At 47.6% G+C, this 20800-nt stretch overlaps 1 protein-coding gene across 1 annotated transcript; it reads left to right on the forward strand.

Annotated features, from left to right (window-relative positions):
• Positions 1 to 885: 885 nt before the first annotated feature.
• On the forward strand, positions 886 to 6222 carry LOC124648702 (DYRK-family kinase pom1-like). Its single transcript, XM_047188419.1, has 8 exons — positions 886 to 1111; positions 1359 to 1982; positions 2327 to 2630; positions 2722 to 3001; positions 3356 to 3463; positions 3781 to 4059; positions 4724 to 4867; positions 5709 to 6222. The coding sequence occupies exons 1-8, from the start codon at positions 886 to 888 to the stop codon at positions 5883 to 5885; spliced, it is 2142 nt and encodes a 713-aa protein (XP_047044375.1). The 3' UTR covers positions 5886 to 6222.
• Positions 6223 to 20800: the final 14578 nt, after the last annotated feature.

A 20800-nucleotide genomic window follows, 5' to 3' on the forward strand; every position in this document is an offset into this window, starting at 1 on the left:
GCCAAATCCTTTAAAATTCACTTGAATCAAAGGAACTGTAAATAAGTGCAACATAATCCACTGCAGTCGGAGAGCTTCACTCATCAGTAAGCTAGTTTGTACTACTACTCAACGGCATCCCAAGCTTTTTGCAATCTCTCCAAAAGGCCATGTCCCACGTCTGCAACGCTCATCTACCAAACCAAATTCTTAAATCTACCAAACCAACATATCGCGCAATTATGCAGAGCATCATTCATCCGGTAACGAGTTGCACGACTGCACGGCCGCTCGGCTGGAATGTGTACTACGCGACGCCATTATGCTCAGCTGCTCGCTAAAGCCGGAGCAGGTGCGGCTCGATCGAACGGTAGGGTCGGGCTCGGGAAAGGTGCGATGCGAGGCGGGCCTGCCACGGCAGATCTGGCGTCGTTGCCTCTGGCTGGCCGCTGGTGGTAGATCCGTCCGCCGTGTCCGTCACGATCGATTCGAGCATCGAGCGCAGCGCAGAGAATCCCCCCACCGGAGCAGGGGAGGACGTCCAGCGCAACAGCGACTGACAATAATGACGGCTCCGCTCCCTCCACATCGGATCACGGCCACCCTGACCAGGTGACCCGACCACCCACCGGCGACAGCGGCCTCCGGGCCGACGCCGACATCGACTCGCTGGACTGTGGGGCCCCGCCTGTCAGCCGCTGCTGCGTGTTGCTGGCTTGGATCCCGTGCGGCCGCTGCTCCTTCGCCCTCGCTCTGCTAGTGCTCCTCTCTCGCTCTCGTCCCGTACGGTGTCCACTCGCTTCAAATGATGGCGGTGCAGGGTGGGCGGCGGAGGCACGCTGAGCGCGCGTGACTGTGGGATTCAGTTCGCTGGCTTATTCGACGGCGGCTGGCGCGGAGGGCGTCATGGAGTTCCCCGCCGGGCACGGCTTCGCGCTCCGGGACGGCGTCCTCGCGGCCCGCTCCGCCGCTGCCGCGAGGGGCGGCGGCGGCGAATCCACCGACTCCGACGGCCCCCGGCTCCCGCCGCTGCGGCTCGGCGCCTCCTACGCCGACTCCCGGGCCGCGCTCGCCAGCCCGTGCTCCAGCTCCTCCTCCGACGCCTTCCTCAGCACGAGCTCCTCGCCTTCAGGTACGGGCCGCGACACCGGAAATTCCATTCCCCCACCAATGCGCCGAACCCTCTCCTCGGCGCGCCCGCGCGCGCGCCGTGAGCGCGGGCGTGTCCGTGAATGTGACGAACTGACAACTGACGCTGTAAATCTCGATCTCCACGAGACGCATTCGTCAACTCTGTATAGTATACGTGCTTTTGCTCGAGTTTCTGACCCGAATTTCGTCGGCTCTGTTTCGGTTTCCTTGTTTTGCGTGGAGATCAGGGCTGCTGAATCCGTACGGGATATGGTCGCCGCCGCGCGCGCCGTCGGAGGCGTCGTCGTCGTCCTCGGAGGTGGACTTCCGCACGGCGCGCGAGTACGACACGGCCGACCTCTTCTTCGGCGACAACAGCTGGCTCCACGACGACCGCCTGCTCCACCGCGAGCCGTCGCCGGGGAGCGACACGAGCGGCGACGGCGACGAGGAGGACAAGTTCATCATCGGCCCCGACGCCGGCGCGCGGCGGAGCGAGACACGCGACGACGGCGGCCGGCGGCACGCGCCTAGCAAGGACAGTGCAGGCTCTGGAGGGGGCGGGGAGGTGTACACGTCGCCGCCCTGCAGGTGCTGCCATGGGGAAACGGAGAAGGATGGTCTGGAGTCTGTGAGTGATTCCTGGTCTGCCGTGTACGGGAGGTACCAGATCATGGATGACCTGACGGAGGTGCTGGACGAGTGCGGTACAGACGCGCTCAAGTTCAGGCGCAATGACGATGCCCCGCTCAAGGGCGCTCCGTTACTGGATTCCAGGAGCGGGGGTGACCAGGAGTTTGATCTGAGTGCGCTGGAGAAGGAACTTCAGATGCTTAGTCCGTACCTGGGTGAAGACCCAGATGCTCTTAACAGTAAGTGCTTCTGGCCTCCTTCATTTTCTTCCGGATCATTTGTCGTGTTTCGCAGAATTCTTTGACAAGCTCAACATACGATTCAGTTTGACGTCGTAACTGGGTTGTTTCCTGAAGAGATTCAGACAATATATTTTGTACCAGCGCCTGACTGTTGCAATTCTAGAACATTGATAACAAACTTGAATTATGATGTGATTTTTGCTGTTTAATAAGATAAAGTTTGGCTGATCCAGATTTGCATGACTTTGTAATTCCAAAATTCACTATTATTCGCATATGAACTCCTTTTTTTTTCCCGTGTGGACTAGGTGGTTCAATTCTAACTTTGTAATCTCTTTCAGGCTGTAGGTTTGACCCTGACTTCAGAGTAAATAATGAACTAGATATTGACATTGTAACAGATGAGAAAATTCTCGATGACAAAGAACTTCTAAAGAGTAGTTACAGCGTGCATCCATTTCCTGAGATTGTCACTCCTGAAGATGTTTATGAGATGGACGACTTTGGGTCAGCAGATACAAATGTTCAAAATACCACTACTCATAAAATCGGCGAAGGTCCAAAAACAGACATTGATCTTGCAAGCTCTATTTTTCATCAAGAATATGAAGAATTTGAGCTGAGAATTTTCCACCGGAAGAACAGGTTCACTATCCAATACCTTTTCTAACTATTTCTGCTCCCTAATAGTTATTTGGATGTACTCATATGCTCATATGATAAGCTTCTCCTGCAGGACTGGCTTTGAAGAAACCAAAGAATTTCCTATTGTGGTAGATTCAGTTGTTGCCGGAAGATATCGTATCACTGAATATCTTGGTTCAGCTGCATTCAGCAGGGTCGTACAGGCACGCGATCTTTGCACGGGAATGGATGTCTGCCTTAAAATAATTAAAAACGACAAGGATTTCTTTGATCAGAGCTTGGATGAGATAAAGCTCCTTAAGTTTGTAAATAAACATGATCCGGCAGATGCACATCATATATTACGCCTATATGATTTTTTCTACTATCAGGTATTGATATGGAGATAAATTCAATTAAAATGTTGGTTTACTTTTACACCATACCTTACAATTTGTGGAGATAAATTTCTGTAAAAGGGAAATAATTATACTCACTCTATGTGCCACAATCTTAGTTTACTCTTTTGTCCTTTTCTCCTTGTGGTTTCCATACGTTTCCTCATGGGTTTCATATCTAGCCTACCCCAACTTGCTTGGGAGTTCGGACAAAAGGCTTTGATGTTGTTGTTGATGTATTCTCTTAATGCACAATGTCTGATTCAGTTATGGGCCTGTCAACTATTAATTCCTGCACTTATTTCATTTTTGACATCGGATAATGCTGACAGCTGAAACAATCAACAGGAACATCTTTTCATTGTCACCGAATTACTACGGGCAAATCTATATGAATTTCAAAAGTATAACCAGGAGTCTGGTGATGAGGTCTACTTTTCATTGCCCAGAATACAGGTATCTGACTATTTTCTTTTTCTTGAGAGCATCTCCGTCTATTCGGCTACTGAAGCACCCTTTGTAACCTTCTTGTATACATTTTGATTTCATGAATTATCTCATCAGTGAAAAATTAAAATTACCGGCACCATATCAAATCATTCGCAGCTGACCTTGTACACTGTAGCTTTAAAGGAAGATACATTTGTGTTTTGGCCCTTCTTTCCCATTTTTCTCTCCAAGTGATAATTTTGGGTAGTCTGGAATATATTTTAAGAATATATAGTTCATTTAAAATGTGAATACTAAAAAATGAGACGTTCCCTTGTTTTCAGGCTATAGCTCGACAGTGCTTAGAAGCCTTGGTGTATTTGCATCATTTAAATATAGTTCACTGTGACCTGAAACCTGAGAATATCCTGATGAAGAGCTACAGCAGATGTGAAATTAAGGTTATTGATCTTGGAAGCAGTTGCTTCTTATCAGACAACTTAATCCTATATGTTCAATCACGTTCTTACCGCGCTCCTGAGATCATTCTGGGTCTCCCATATGACCAGAAGATTGACATTTGGTCTCTTGGCTGCATCTTCGCTGAGCTGTATACTGGTGAAGTAAGTTTACATGTTGACTTACTAAACTCCATTTTTGTTTGGTTTACATGGAATTCTCAAGGCATATCGACATTTTATCTTCAATAACATGGTTTAATCCAATCACAATCAAATATTATCTACGACAAAATTAATATATGTCTGATTTTTTAACTTATCCCCGTAATCTCTGGCAGTTAAGATTCTGATCGAGGCTTATTATTTGTGCTTGTTTAATCACTTGCTTCATCCCAAGAAGACTGTAACATACTTGAACGCTATAGGTTCTTCTTCCACCCTTCACAGGTTGAGTAGGATTTCCTTTGTGGTCTTAAGGATGTTAATACGAAAGTGTGTAGAAACTAGAGAGTTAATTCAAAAGCAAAGAAGGACCTTGTACTAGCATTGATATATAACAGAACCAACTGTTGATCTAGTATGAATTGGAGATAATGTGTCTAGAATCTTTGTTCAAAACACTTGAAAAATAATTTCAGAGGTGCACCTCCAGAGTAAGAACTGACAAGCTAATGAGATGCCTGGTACCGGTAGAATTACATCTGTCTGTATAATATCCATGTTCTAATAGTCCAAGAAAAAGGCATGTTCTTCCGTTTCCTAAAGAAGTAGAACTCCTTGTGAGTGAGGACTCCTTGTGACTGAGGACGCTGGCTACATGTCACAGGTGCTCTTTCCTAATGAATCAGTGTCAACCATTCTTGCCCGGATAATTGGAATAGTTGGCCCAATTGACACCAAGATGCTTGCATTGGGACAGGAGACTCAGAAGTACTTTACAGAAGAGTATGACCTTTTCCACAAGAATGAGGTACAGAATCTTGTTCACTTCTTTCAGCTTGTGCCAGTCTCGTCAAACATCACAAGTTCCACCAGGAGCACTTTTAAGTATATTTATAAGAAAACCAATATTATTTTGGTACTTTGTTGTCCAATCTTTGTTTGACTTCGATGTGCTTAACGTGATATCAACATAATTTAGTCTGTATGCACACTTTAGTTGGAGCATAATTATGTGCTGTTTTTCATTCTAATCCTTGGATTTCTGAATGTCATCTGGAAAAACTAGTCTTAGTTCTGCCTTCAGGACCTCTTTGTATCCCACATGCTTGGCATGGTGAATGCCAGTGACATTATTGTTCACAAGTACGCTGCCATAGAAGTTATTCACATTGCAGCTTTTGTTCTAAATTTTGTTATGCCACATAACTAAAAGAAATTATTATGCTGTATAGAACATCTTGAGTTTTGAAGAAATCAAAGTCAAAAAACTTAAATGCTCTGCATAAGTAGCTTCACAGTAACAAGATACTAGTTGGAAGAACTGTTGCCTTCTGTTAGTGGAGGAATTGTATCATTGTGTTCTAGTAGCTGCGGGAGGTGTTTTTCGCAGTTGGTCTCGTGGGATAACCATGTTCGTCTTTACTTCTTTGGGATCTGGTTCCCTCCTCATTCGCATTGACTATGCCAATTAGGTGAACACCATCCCTGCGCATAATCTTTAAAAACAAACTTGTTTGTCATTGCTATAAACATCTCCTGGCATAAGGATCTCATTTGTTCTATGGCACTTCCAATGTTATCATGACCACACTAGATTTATTTAGAACGCGTCGTTTATTTTTCCAACTCCATTGCTCTTCTTATTCTAGGAGACGGATCAGCTGGAGTATTTGGTACCAGAGAAATCCTCCTTGCGGCGCCACTTGCGATGCTCCGACTCCAAGTTTGTTGATTTTCTGTCTTGCCTTCTGCAAGTTAACCCCAGAAAGAGACCAACAGCCAGGGAAGCGTTGCGGCATAGATGGTTTTCACACACATATCGTTGAGCTGCCGATCAAAACAATTCTTCACACGGAGGGACATTTTTTAAGTTCCTCATCTCATGAAACGAAACTTTTTTCTTTTGCAGCTGGATTTCGTCCTTGCGTTTTCTCTTTCAGGCAACCCTTGGCCTGTTTTGCGAGGTGAATACATACCTTCTCATGCATGTATATATGAGAAAAGGTTCCTATCTGTACAGCTGGCGTTTACTCTGATGGGCAATTTTTAAATAGTTCTCCGATGTACTTCTAATTCATAGTATAGCAAATCAAGTTTTGTTTAAGCTGTCCTGTGTTTATCTTTATCTCTTAGATATTCAGTTTGAAGTAAATAGTTCTCCGATGTACTTCTTGTTTGCATCTTTGTATCTCTTTGATATTCGGTTTGGAGCAAATACTGAAGCTAAAAAAAAAAGTCTGCATCCATCCAATACTGCGACTTACAGTACTCGTATGGTGATAGTTTTTTCCGACTGGTTCCTAAGAGCATCTTCAACCGTGTCTCCCAAACATCGCCGGATCGAGCGTTTGGGGGACGTGTTTTGTTCGTGCCGCGTTTGGGGATGTCGCTCCCTAGCCGCGTCCCCCAAACGCCCGTCCACATATAGAAATTCAAAAAGTTTGCATTCAAAAGAGATCGTTCTCGCTGAAGTACCGGGCGCGCGACCATATTACAAGCCGACGTAAAAATTAGAAGAAGGGGAAGGGCTCGGCGACGCCGACGCCGACGGTAACTCGTCGTGATTTGCCCGGTGTGCATGCTCCTTCGCTTACGCCGAGGCAGAGGCCAACTTCGAGGCAGAGGCCAACTTAGGTGTACTAGCAGATGCTGTCGCAGCGCGTCTGCCGGCTCTTGCTCTGGGGTTGGGGTTGCTGCTGCTGCCTCGGCTGCCGCCATTTTGGCTTCAATGTCGTTGAGGTTCTGGTATTTGAAGAAGTTGTGCGCCGCCCGCGTCCGAGAAGACATTCCTTCCGTCGACACTGTCAACAGGGACATGTCGTCCTTGCGTTTCTTGAGCTCCATCTTCTCCTCTTGCCTCTTGAGCAGCGCCGCCCATCTTTCGTCGGTCTTTTTGTCGCGGGAGAGCAGGGTCAAGGAGATCTCGGTGAGGCACTGCGTGATTGACGCCTGCGTCTTCTCGATCGACGCAGCGTCGGCCAAGGCGGCCTTGGCAGCCTTGTTGCCGATAGGACACCCTGCCGATGTTGACATCGGCGCTTCCAGATCAATGGCGTCTTTCCCCTTCGACAACGAAACACGCGTCAGCCGCCATTTCTCGTTCTTTTTGAGCTTGCCATAGCACTTCCCGTCCGAGTTCTTCCGCTACATATCCATGACCTTGTCGAACTAACAACAGGAAACACAATCACAGATCGTCGAACAAAATGTAGGCGCTAAAGATTAGCTAAGAAAGGGTCGTACCACGCCGCTGACTTTGATGCCGCTGTTGCCTCTGGTATCGACCTCGTGATGGAACCCATGGAACATGTTCACCGACGCCTGGATGATGGCCCATCGCGTCGACATTTCCTTTTGGCTCCTCTTCATTGTCACTTTGTTGTAGTCGCTGTTGATTAGCTTGCGCTCATCAAACTCGACCTTGATCCTCGCCCAATACTTCCCGTACTTTTGGTTGGCGCCGATGATGGAGTCATGGCTCACCGTCGACCACGACTCACAGAGACATTGATCCTCCAGAACTATCCACTTGGGGCCTCGTGTGCCTGATACGTCTCCGACGTATCGATAATTTCTTATGTTCCATGCCATATTATTGATGATACCTACATGTTTTATGCACACTTTATGTCATATTCGTGCATTTTCTGGAACTAACCTATTAACAAGATGCCAAAGAGCCGATTCTTTGTTTTCTGCTGTTTTTGGTTTCGAAATCCTAGTAACGAAATATTCTCGGAATTGGACGAAATCAAAACCCGGGGTCCTATTTTGCCACGAAGCTTCCGGAAGACCGAAGAGGAGTCGAAGTGGGGCCACGAGGGGCCGCCACCATAGGGCGGCGCGGCCCGGGCCTTGGCCGCGCCGACCTGTGGTGTGGGGCCCTCGTGTGGCCCCCCACGTTGCCCTTCCGCCTACTTAAAGCCTCCGTCGCGAAACCCCTGAGGCGAAAAACCACGATACGGAAAACCTTGCTGAGCCGCCGCCGCCGCCAATCCCATCTCGGGGGATTATGGAGATCTCCTCCGGCACCCTGCCGGAGAGGGGATTCATCTCCCGGAGGACTCTACACCGCCATGGTCGCCTCCGGAGTGATGAGTGAGTAGTTCACCCCTGGACTATGGGTCCATAGCGGTAGCTAGATGGTTGTCTTCTCCTCATTGTGCTTCATTGTTGGATCTTGTGAGCTGCCTAACATGATCAAGATCATCTATCTGTAATGCTATATGTTGTGTTTGTCGGGATCCGATGAATAGAGAATACCATGTTATGTTAATTATCAAGTTATTACATATGTGTTGTTTATGATCTTGCATGCTCTCCGTTATTAGTAGAGGCTCTGGCCAAGTTTTTGCTCTTAACTCCAAGAGGGAGTATTTATGCTCGATAGTGGGTTCATGCCTGCATTGACACACGGGACGGTGATGAGAAAGTTCTAAGGTTGTGTTGTCTTGTTGCCACTAGGGATAAAAAATTGATGCTATGTCCGAGGATGTAGTTATTGATTACATTACGCACCATACTTAATGCAATTGTCTGTTGCTTTGCAACTTAATGCTTGAAGGGGTTCGGATGATAACCTGAAGGTGGACTTTTTAGGCATAGATGCAGTTGGATGGCGGTCTATGTACTTTGTCGTAATGCCCAATTAAATCTCACTATACTTATCATGACATGTATGTGCATTGTTATGCCATCTCTATTTGTCAATTGCCCGACTGTAATTTGTTCACCCAACATGCTTTTATCTTATGGGAGAGACACCTCTAGTGAACTGTGGACCCCGGTCCATTCTTTAATCTTGAAATACAAATCTGCTTGCAATACTTGTTTTACTTGTTTTCTCTGCAAACAATCATCTTCCACACAATACGGTTAATCCTTTGTTACAGCAAGCCGGTGAGATTGACAACCTCACTGTTTCATTGGGGCAAAGTACTTTGGATTGTGTTGTGCAGGTTCCACATTGGCTCCGGAATCCCTGGTGTTGCGCCGAACTACATCCCGCCGCCATCAACCTTCAACGTGCTTCTTGGCTCCTCCTGGTTCGATAAACCTTGGTTTCTTTCTGAGGGAAAACTTGCTGCTATGCGCATCATACCTTCCTCTTGGGGTTCCCAACGAACGTGTGAAATACACGCCATCAAGCTCTTTTTCTGGCGCCGTTGCCGGGGAGATCAAGACACGCTGCAAGGGGAGTCTCCACTTCTCAATCTCTGTTATCACCAGAATTCGACCAAGTCAGAGGTGGGCCGCGACCAAGGTGGATTTGAAGAATATACATAGAAGGAATACGTGAATCGGCCTTTTATACCAAGTTGGGCTAGACCGCCCGTGTATCTGTAACATAGTAGATCGTATCTAAGATTAGAAGTTAGAGTTTTACCCGTGCACGGTTTAGTGCACACCCACATTAGAAAGCCCCTGGACTATAAATATGTACCTAGGGTTTATGGAATAAACAACAACCAACGTTCAACCACAAACAAATCTCGGCGCATCGCCAACTCCTTCGTCTCGAGGGTTTCTACCGGTAAGCACCATGCTGCCTAGATCATCTTGCGATCTAGGCAGCACAAGCCTACCCACGTTGTTCATGCGTTGCTCGTCTTGAAGCGTTTTTGATGGCGAGCGAGCGTAGTTATCTTAGACATGTTAGGGTTAGCATTGTTCTTCGAATTACATGCTTTCGTAGTGCAACCCTTGCATGTCTAGCCGCCCTTACACCTATCTTAGGTGTAGGGGCGGCACCCGCTTGATCATAGTTTAGTAGATCTGATCCGTTACGGTTGCTCCTTGATTCATCAAGGATTAGTTTAATATCCGCAATAGTTAGGCCTTACAAAGGGTTGGAGGATCCGGCGGCGTGCGGGGTGGCATTTGCTAGCCCTAGAAAGGATGTTCCGAGGATCAACCTCGTGTTGGTTTTTAGGCCCTGTCTAGGATCGGCTTACGGTCACCGTGCGCGAGCGCGAGGCCCAATCGTGAGTAGGATGATCCGATTATGCGGTGAAAACCCTACATCGTCGTGGATCTCATTAGCTTTATCTTGATCAAGCGGGACCACCATATATTCGGACACCCGTGCGAATCATGGGTGGATCGGCTCTTTGAGCCGATTCACGGGATAACTCTGAGGCCGATCGAGGCTCGTATTTGACGTTTACGTGTGTGCCCTGCGAGGAAACTAAGCGAGGCATCATCCACACCTTCTCGACCGGGTATAGGTCGGGTGGCACGCCCTTGTGATAAACATCGGACGTGCGACCAGGGAGGCTTTGCGGGCCGTCGCTCGGAGGGACCGGGGCCAGCCGCAGCCCTAGTTGTTCCCGGCTCTACCGTGTTGACCGTCTGCGCCCGCCGGGGGTTTCGACGTCAACACATTCGCGCACGCCCGGTGGGACAATCTTCGACGTCCGCCGCATCGCCGTCTACATCCGAGATGGCGGAAGACGCTCCGGTCAAGTACGAGGATCGCACTGATGAGCTCAAGAAAAAGCATGACGAAATCAAGGCAGGTCCTCGAAGCCGAACTCATCGGCTCCTTCCACCGAACCCGCTCCCATGGCGTCGGGTGGAAGGGTTTCACACCTGAAGGCGCACTCGATGGAGTGGACCTTTCCGCCCCGTCGGAAGAACGCACCCGAGTCGGCTGCGGCGGAAATCAACTACATGGTGGCTCATTCGCTGCACCGCCACTGCGAGAGCACTGGTGAACACCTTGGAGCGTGTCGCTCGCGCGTCGTCAAGGAAATCATGAGCCACCGGTATTCTCCATCGGGACCGGCTGCGGGGACTTTCAAGGGAGAGATGCCGCTCCGGCCCCGGCCGTTCGCATGGGCAGCACCGGAACTGCCGAACTCATCGGCATACGTCGTCTACAAGATTGGTGGTGATCCTAATGACTACCAATTCCTACCTGAGGCACCCAAGGAGATCCCGCACGGATACGCGTGCGCATACGTACCGCACTGCAACGCACGGGCACTCTCGAACCGGGCGGCAATATCGGGGGCCTCTGGAACGGCAGGAGGAACTTTAGGAGCCGATCCTGATAAGCAATCGTGGCTGGCTAAGTACGCCACCCCGACAAACCTCCAAAGCCCAGCTCCTGCAGTTGGCTTAGAACCGGAAAAACAAGCATGGCTGGTTAAGTATGCCACCCCGGCGAACCTTCAGGGTTCGACACCTTCAGCCATCACAGCGGATCAGATTTGTGCAATTCTGAAAGATCGGTTCGGTATGATGCCAAAAAGGAAGGCGTTCGGCTACACCAAGCCGTACCCCAACAACTACGAACTGATCCCGCTGCCTCCCAAATATCGGCTCCCGGACTTCACAAAGTTTAGTGGATCGGATGGGTCCAGCTCCATCGAGCATGTGAGCCGATATTTGGCACCGGCTGGATACGATCTCAGCGTCGGACGAGTTGCGCGTGAGGTTCTTCGCACGGTCCCTCACGGGATCGGCTTTCGGGTGGTACACATCGCTACCACCGAACTCCATCCGGACTTGGAAGCGAGTTGGAAGAGCGAGTTCCATGAGCGGTATCACTCGGGAGGCTTCCGATGTTGGGATTGCCGATCTAGCGCAAGTACGACGAGAAGCGCGGGAGACGGTGGCGGAATACGTCCGGCGCTTCGGGACCATTAGGAACCGATGCTTTTCGGCTCATATAAGTGAAAAAGAAGCGATCGAGTTGGCGGTGGTGGGTCTCTCATCATCAATCAAGGACGTGGCCTCCCAAGCGAGACTACCCTTCGTTGGCGCACATGGTGCAAAAGGCTGTCGGCATATGAACAGGCGCCACCCGGATGTTTACCGGGACAAATTCAAGCGGGTGGTGACTTTGGTTGAGGCGGACGAAGATGAAGGTGCTGCGGGAGATCGGGAGATAGCGAGTGGCTGAATGGACTCGAGCGACGGGCCCCGTGACCTGCAAATGGGTGAAGCCACAAGGCCCTCCAAAAGGGTTCGACTTCGACGTGACCAAGACGGAGCGGATTTTTGATCTTTTACTCACGGAGAAGCATATAAAGGTACCCGAAGGCCACAAGTTCCCCACGGTGCAAGAGCTGAATGGAAAGCCATGCGCAAATGGCATAACACGTTCTCCCACAACACCAACGATTCCGCAGGGTGTGGCGGCGGCAAATCCGGATGGCGATAGAAAATGGGCGGTTGATTTTTAACCGATACGCCATGAAGGTCGACACACACCCTTTCCCCGCCGTTAACATGGTGGAGTATACTTACCACGAAGGTTGCCGGCCGGGGTCTTCGTTCGGTATCAACATGGTAGGATCCGGACACCACGGCGGCAAGGATGGAGATGAGGGCAGCTGCTCTCATAGCAAAGATACGAGAGGAAGCCGCTCCGTGCGATCGGCTCCGCCAAGATGGCAAGCGCTACGTGACGAGAGGGAGAAGTGAAGAACATAAGATATCGGCGACCTCTCTCGATCACCTCCTCAACAAGTATGTGAGTCAGTATGACCAACGCCGATGGTCTGGCAATGATGATGAAAGAGATTGTTTGGCTAGAGAAGCCAGAAGACATCGTCGGCATAATCGCGATGAGGAGGAGCACGAGCGTTGTGCCAACGAAAAGGCAAGGGAGCGGGATGACGAGGACAGGCACTGGGATTGTCCCTTCTTCAGACACTGCTGGGACTCAGGAATGGGCCGATTGCCAACAATCGGCAATTGCCCAGAATGCAACCGAAAGAAGAAGGAGGCAGCCAATGTATCCGTGTTCGAGCGCTTAGGGCCTCTCCCACCACAAAGCAAACGCGCTGAGTCCCCTCGATGGGAAGATCTCGAGGATTCGGAAAACGAGGGACAAGAAGAAGAAGAAGACGGTACCACCGGCCAAGGTGGTGCCCTGACGGACTCGGCCGTTCCCGAAACGCGGGGTTCAGCGATTGCGCGGCACTGGAGGAAGCCGAGAGGTTACACTTGCATACGTTGAGGAAGGCAAGGCCCGATCTAGGCTGCGAAGGTTCGGCGAACCACTGGATGAAGAGGGTCGTCCACAAAGAAAAGAGTGGCGCCCCAAGCAAAGGAAAGCCGATGATGAAACATCGGCGGCACAAACATGGTGCTCGTCCTTCCGACAAAGCTTAGCGCTCCACGTTTACACGATGCACTCAAGGTGGACGACAGCAAGCGCTCCAACATGATGAAGTCAGAGATTGGGCTGGTTTTATCCACCGGTCCAACCATGTAATTGGAGCGAACCAATAAACAAACGCGGCGAGGCTAATCCTTGTGATCGGCCCCAAAAGATTTATGAAGGGACGTTACAAAACGTTCACCGAGCAAGCAATGTGGAGGCCGATTCCAGCAATCGGCCAAAATTATCCTCACCATCCATTACGCACGGGTTCAAGCTGTAATCCGACGGAGCCGATACCATCAATTCTCTTGACAGAATCGGCTCGGGGGGGCACCCAGGAGGATAAAACACGAGGATATGCAATGGAAGCGTCTCATCCTGTGTCGATGGGTATCGAAGCATGGGGGCCAATGTAAATCGGCCGTAAAAAATCCAAAAAATTCGAAAATTTTCGAGCACAGCCGATGCAGCAGACATCGACTTAAGGATATAAAAGCCGATGCATGGCCATCGACTCAAGGGGAATGACTGTCACGATCAGAGGGTCAATGGAGCACGAAGGGGGATTTTAATGGAAGAACTCCTCAATGGAGTAGTTTAAGGGCTCAGATCCTCTCTCCAAGGACAAGGCCAAGAGCAGCTTGGACGTGCAGATCAGGTCAAGGCCAAGAGCAGCTTGGACGTGTAGCCCACCTTGAAGGCTCTCTGCTCTGGGAAGTCGATTCCTGATAAAATCGGCTGGCTCCGCGTTATGGCCTGAGGATAATGGCGGCACAATTGGCTGATTTACTACCTTTGTCGTCTAGACTGAGGCTCGGGGGGCAGCTGGCTTGGCAGATGTTCTGTTTGGAAAGCCGATTAGGTGGCCATCGGCTAAATCCTGAGTCGTGACCTTTGTCAAGGGTAATCCGGTGGAACCCAAAGTCATTATTCGAAAGGGACGAAGGATAGTTCATGAAGGCCTGATGTGTTATCATCGGCTCATTGAGGATCGGTTTAAAAAGAAATCAACAAAATCAAATTGGGGAAATTCCTTCATTAATAAAGAGGATTTCTTACAAGGGAAGAGCCGATTGCTTAAGGAAGGAGGAACAAAAGAAGGGTCTATTGACCAATCTACTACTACAAGGCCTATGCTAGTAGATCCTAATCTACGGGCCATCACGCCCTCATCATCCTCGGAACTCTCATCGGCGCTGCTGCCGATGGGCTCCTCGTCGCTACTCCCGTAGCCCTCGCGCGGGGCTTCACCCCCGTCTTCGTCGTCGCTGCTGTCGTCGTCCCACCACATGCGGAGGCGTTTCGCCGGCGGGTAGCCCTCGAGGGAGTCATCGTCGCCGTCGCCTTCCTCTTCCTCTTATTCAGAGGTGGGGCAGCCGTCCCAGGAGAACTGGTCGTCCTCGTTGTTTGACTCCAGTTCCCCGTCGGCGAGGAACCGAAGATCTTCATCCCCGCTGGTCAAGGACTGGTCGTCCTCGGACCAAATGGAGGAGGCGTGGCTCTCCTCGTCCCATTCTTCTGGGGCACGGATTTCCGGCGGCGTCTCGCGGGAGGAATCGGACCCGTAGGAGAGCTCGGAAGAGGAGGAAGAAGACATGGTGGCGCAAAGGGTTTTTGGTGCTGATGCGAGGAGGATGAAGGAGATGAAAAACTGTTTAGAACGGTTAAAATAAAGGGGATATGAGAGGGATTCAATGCCACAGCAGTTTCCGAGGAGATGTTGCCCAACAGGAAAGTTTTGCGGCCACGTGGAGAAGTGGAAGGGGCAAGGCGTCATGATGAGGATTACTGCGGCGGTTACGTCTGCCTACGACATGACCCGACGAAAGAAAGCATAATGATTTTGGAAATGTCATTTCCAAAACCGGAGGAGCATGTGTTATCACCGGAATTCGACCAAGTCAGAGGTGGGCCGCGACCAAGGTGGATTTGAAGAATATACATAGAAGGAATACGTGAATCGGCCTTTTATACCAAGTTGGGCTAGACCGCCCGTGTATCTGTAACATAGTAGATCGTATCTAAGATTAGAAGTTAGAGTTTTACCCGTGCACGGTTTAGTGCACACCCACATTAGAAAGTCCCCTGGACTATAAATATGTACCTAGGGTTTATGGAATAAACAACAACCAACGTTCAACCACAAACAAATCTCGGCGCATCGCCAACTCCTTCGTCTCGAGGGTTTCTACCGGTAAGCACCATGCTGCCTAGATCGCATCTTGCGATCTAGGCAGCCTAGCCTACCCACGTTGTTCATGCGTTGCTCGTGCTTTGAAGCGTTTTTGATGGCGAGCAGCGTAGTTATCTTAGACATGTTAGGGTTAGCATTGTTCTTCGAATTACATGCTTTCGTAGTGCAACCCTTGCATGTCTAGCCGCCCTACACCTATCTTAGGTGTAGGGGCGACACCCGCTTGATCATAGTTTAGTAGATCTGATCCGTTACGGTTGCTCCTTGATTCATCAAGGATTAGTTTAATATCCGCAATAGTTAGGCCTTACAAAGGGTTGGAGGATCCGGCGGCGTGCGGGGTGGCGTTTGCTAGCCCTAGAAAGGATGTTCGAGGATCAACCTCGTGTTGGTTTTAGGCCCTGTCTAGGATCGGCTTACGGTCACCGTGCGCGGCGCGAGGCCCAATCGTGAGTAGGATGATCCGATTATGCGGTGAAAACCCTACATCGTCGTGGATCTCATTAGCTTTATCTTGATCAAGCGGGACCACCATATATTCGGACACCCCGTCTGAATCATGGGTGGATCGGCTCTTTGAGCCGATTCACGGGATAACTCGAGAGCCGATCGAGGCTCGTATTTAACGTTTACGTGTGTGCCCTGCAGGAAACTAAGCGAGGCATCATCCACACCTTCTCGACCGGGTATAGGTCGGGTGGCACGCCCTTGTGATAAACATCGGACGTGCGACCGGGGAGGCTTTGCGGGCCGTCGCTCAGAGGGACTGGGGCCAGCCGCAGCCCTAGTTGTTCCCGGCTCTACCGTGTTGACCGTCTCTGCCCGCCAGGGGGTTTCTGACGTCAACAATCTCTTTACTTTGTTTTTGTCTTGCTTTATTATTTACTACTTTGTTTGCTGCATTATATCAAAACACAAAAAAATTAGTTGCTAGCTTTACTTTATTTACTGTCTTGTTTGCTATATCAAAAACACAAAAAAATTAGTTTACTTGCATTTACTTTACTTATTTCATCATGTTTCCTTTTAATTTTACCACAAAAGAAATACCGGTAGGACGCGGGTCAATAATTGGGAGAAACAATATAGAAGAATTTTTCAGTCATGTTAGTACCGTTGAAGATTTTGAAGATAGACACTTGGTAGAACTTGCTCCTACTTATGAAATTGCTTCTTCTTTGCTTTAGTTCGCATGTTGGAAAGTAAATTTGTTAATCTCAATCCTATAATCCAACATATGTTTCTTACACTCGGTGATATGGAAGAGGGGGAAAAGAAAGATTTTGTTTTAGAAACCCTTCTTAGAGAATTTGGTGGTCTAGCAAGAGAGGCTAGAAGGGTCTTTGCTAAATTTAATATGCTTGGTTCTCATACTAATTTTGTTGGTCTCCTTGAAAAAATGGACATGGATAGAATAAGGTACACTAATAATATTAATGATGGTGGGGAGATCAAAGCACCAATACCATGTAAACTCCTAGCTATGAATGATGCACTAGAAAATAACTATGCTTGGCTTGTTCTCGAAAATTTGTTCGATGAGAGTAGCAAGCCCAAGACTAATGAAAAGGGAGACGCTGAAACTTATGTATCCAATATACTATGCATGGTTGAGAAAACTCCAAACCCCGCTGTAGATGCACCACCCTTTGATAATACTTGATATACACTTTCTGCGCCTAGCTGAAAGACGTTAAAAAAGCGCTTATGGGAGACAACCCATGTTTTTACTACAGTATTTTTGTTTTATATTTGAGTCTTGGAAGTTGTTTACTACTGTAGCAACCTCTCCTTATCTTAGTTTTATGTTTTGTTGTGCCAAGTAAAGTCTTTGATAGTAAAGTAAGTACTAGATTTGGATTACTGCACAGTTCCAGATTTCTTTGCTGTCACGAATCTGGGTCTACCTCCCTGTAGGTAGCTCAGAAAATTAAGCCAATTTACGTGCATGATCCTCAGATATGTACGCAACTTTCATTCAATTTGGGAATTTTCATTTGAGCAAGTCTGGTGGCCTAATAAAATCCATCTTTACGGACTGTTCTGTTTTGACAGATTCTGCCTTTTGTTTCGCATTGCCTCTTTTGCTATGTTGGATGAATTTCTTTGATCCATTAATGTCCAGTAGCTTTATGCAATGTCCAGAAGTGTTAAGAATTATTGTGTCACCTCTGAACATGTGAATTTTTATTATGCACTAACCCTCTAATGAGTTGTTTCGAGTTTGGTGTGGAGGAAGTTTTCAAGGATCAAGAGAGGAGTATGATACAATATGATCAAGTCGAGTGAAAGCTCTAAGCTTGGGGATGCCCCGGTGGTTCACCCCTGCATATTCTAAGAAGACTCAAGCGTCTAAGCTTGGGGATGCCCAAGGCATCCCCTTCTTCATCGACAACATTATCAGGTTCCTCCCCTGAAACTATATTTTTATTCCGTCACATCTTATGCACTTTGCTTGGAGCGTAGGTTTGTTTTTGTTTTTTGTTTTGTTTGAATAAAATGGATCCTAGCATTCACTTTGTGGGAGAGAGACACGCTCCGCTGTAGCATATGGACAAGTATGTCCTTAGGCTTTACTCATAGTATTCATGGCGAAGTTTCTTCTTCGTTAAATTGTTATGGTTGGAATTGGAAAATACTACATGTAGTAATTCTAAAATGTCTTGGATAATTTGATACTTGGCAATTGTTGTGCTCATGTTTAAGCTCTTTCATCATATACTTTGCACCTATTAATGAAGAAACACTTAGAGCTTGCTAATTTGGTTTGCATATTTGGTTTCTCTAGAGTCTAGATAACATCTAGTATTGAGTTTTGAACAACAAGGAAGACGGTGTAGAGTCTTATAATGTTTACAATATGTCTTTTATGTGAGTTTTGCTGCACCGTTCATCCTTGTGTTTGTTTCAAATAACCTTGCTAGCCTAAGCCTTGTATCGAGAGGGAATACTTCTCATGCATCCAAAATCCTTGAGCCAACCACTATGCCATTTGTGTCCACCATACCTACCTACTACATGGTATTTATCCGCCATTCCAAAGTAAATTGCTTGAGTGCTACCTTTAAAATTCCATCATTCACCTTTGCAATATATAGCTCATGGGACAAATAGCTTAAAAACTATTGTGGTATTGAATATGTACTTATGCACTTTATCTCTTATTAAGTTGCTTGTTGTGCGATAACCATGTTTACGGGGACGTCATCAACTATTCTTTGTTGAATATCATGTGAGTTGCTATGCATGTCCGTCTTGTCACGAAGTAAGAGAGATCTACCACCTTAATGGTTGGAGCATGCATATTGTTAGAGAAGAACATTGGGCCGCTAACTAAAGCCATGATTCATGGTGGAAGTTTCGAGTTTTGGACATATATCCTCAATCTCATATGAGAATAATAATTGTTGCCACATGCTTATGCATTAAAGAGGAGTCCATTATCTCGTTGTCCATGTTGTCCCGGTATGGATGTCTAAGTTGAGAATAATCAAAAGCGAGAAATCCAAAATGCGAGCTTTCTCCTTAGACCTTTGTACGAGCGGCATGGAGGTACCCCATTGTGACACTTGGTTAAAACATGTGCATTGCAAAGATCCGGTAGTCCAAGCTAATTAGGACAAGGTGCGGGCACTATTAGTATACTATGCATGAGGCTTGCAACTTGTAAGATATAATTTTCATAACTCATATGCTTTATTACTACCGTTGACAAAATTGTTTCATGTTTTCAAAATAAAAGCTCTAGCACAAATATAGCAATCGATGCTTTCCTCTTTGAAGGACCATTCTTTTTACTTTTATGTTGAGTCAGTTCACCTATCTCTCTCCACCTCAAGAAGCAAACACTTGTGTGAGCTGTGCATTGATTCCTACATACTTGCATATTGCACTTGTTATATTACTCTATGTTGACAATTATCCATGAGATATACATGTTATAAGTTGAAAGCAACCGCTGAAACATAATCTTCCTTTGTGTTGTTTCAATACCTTTACTTTGATTTATTGCTTTATGAGTTAACTCTTATGCAAGACTTATTGATGCTTGTCTTGAAGTACTATTCATGAAAAGTATTTGATTTATGATTCACTTGTTTACTCATGTTATTACCATTGTTTTGATCGCTGCATTCATTACATATGTTTACAAATAGTATGATCAAGGTTATGACGGTATGTCACTTCAGAAATTATCTTTGTTATCGTTTTACCTGCTCGGGACGAGCAGAACTAAGCTTGGGGATGCTGATACGTCTCTGACGTATCGATAATTTCTTATGTTCCATGCCATATTATTGATGATACCTACATGTTTTATGCACACTTTATGTCATATTCGTGCATTTTCTGGAACTAACCTATTAACAAGATGCCGAAGAGCCGATTCTTTGTTTTACGCTGTTTTTGGTTTCAGAAATCCTAGTAACGAAATATTCTCGGAATTGGACGAAATCAAAACCCGGGGTCCTATTTTGCCACGAAGCTTCCGGAAGACCGAAGAGGAGTCGAAGTGGGGCCACGAGGGCCGCCACCATAGGGCGGCGCGGCCCAGGCCTTGGCCGCGCCGACCTGTGGTGTGGGGCCCTCGTGTGGCCCCCACGTTGCCCTTCCGCCTACTTAAAGCCTCCGTCGCGAAACCCCTGAGGCGAAAAACCACGATACGGAAAACCTTACCGAGCCGCCGCCGCCGCCAATCCCATCTCGGGGGATTCTGGAGATCTCCTCCGGCACCCTGCCGGAGAGGGGATTCATCTCCTGGAGGACTCTACACCGCCATGGTCGCCTCCGGAGTGATGAGTGAGTAGTTCACCCTGGACTATGGGTCCATAGCAGTAGCTAGATGGTTGTCTTCTCCTCATTGTGCTTCATTGTTGGATCTTGTGAGCTGCCTAACATGATCAAGATCATCTATCTGTAATGCTATATGTTGTGTTTGTCGGGATCCGATGGATAGAGAATACCATGTTATGTTAATTATCAAGTTATTACATATGTGTTGTTTATGATCTTGCATGCTCTTCGTTATTAGTAGAGGCTGTGGCCAAGTTTTTGCTCTTAACTCCAAGAGGGAGTATTTATGCTCGATAGTGGGTTCATGCACGCATTGACACCGGGACGAGTGATGAGAAAGTTCTAAGGTTGTGTTGTCTTGTTGCCACTAGGGATAAAACATTGATGCTATGTTCGAGGATGTAGTTATTGATTACATTACGCACCATACTTAATGCAATTGTCTGTTGCTTTGCAACTTAATACTGGAGGGGTTCGGATGATAACCTGAAGGTGGACTTTTTAGGCATAGATGCGGTTGGATGGCGGTCTATGTACTTTGTCGTAATGCCCAATTAAATCTCACTATACTTATCATGACATGTATGTGCATTGTTATGCCCTCTCTATTTGTCAATTGCCCGACTGTAATTTGT

The sequence above is a fragment of the Lolium rigidum genome, chromosome 4, assembly GCF_022539505.1.
Source record: "Lolium rigidum isolate FL_2022 chromosome 4, APGP_CSIRO_Lrig_0.1, whole genome shotgun sequence".
Classification (NCBI taxonomy): Eukaryota; Viridiplantae; Streptophyta; class Magnoliopsida; order Poales; family Poaceae; genus Lolium; species Lolium rigidum.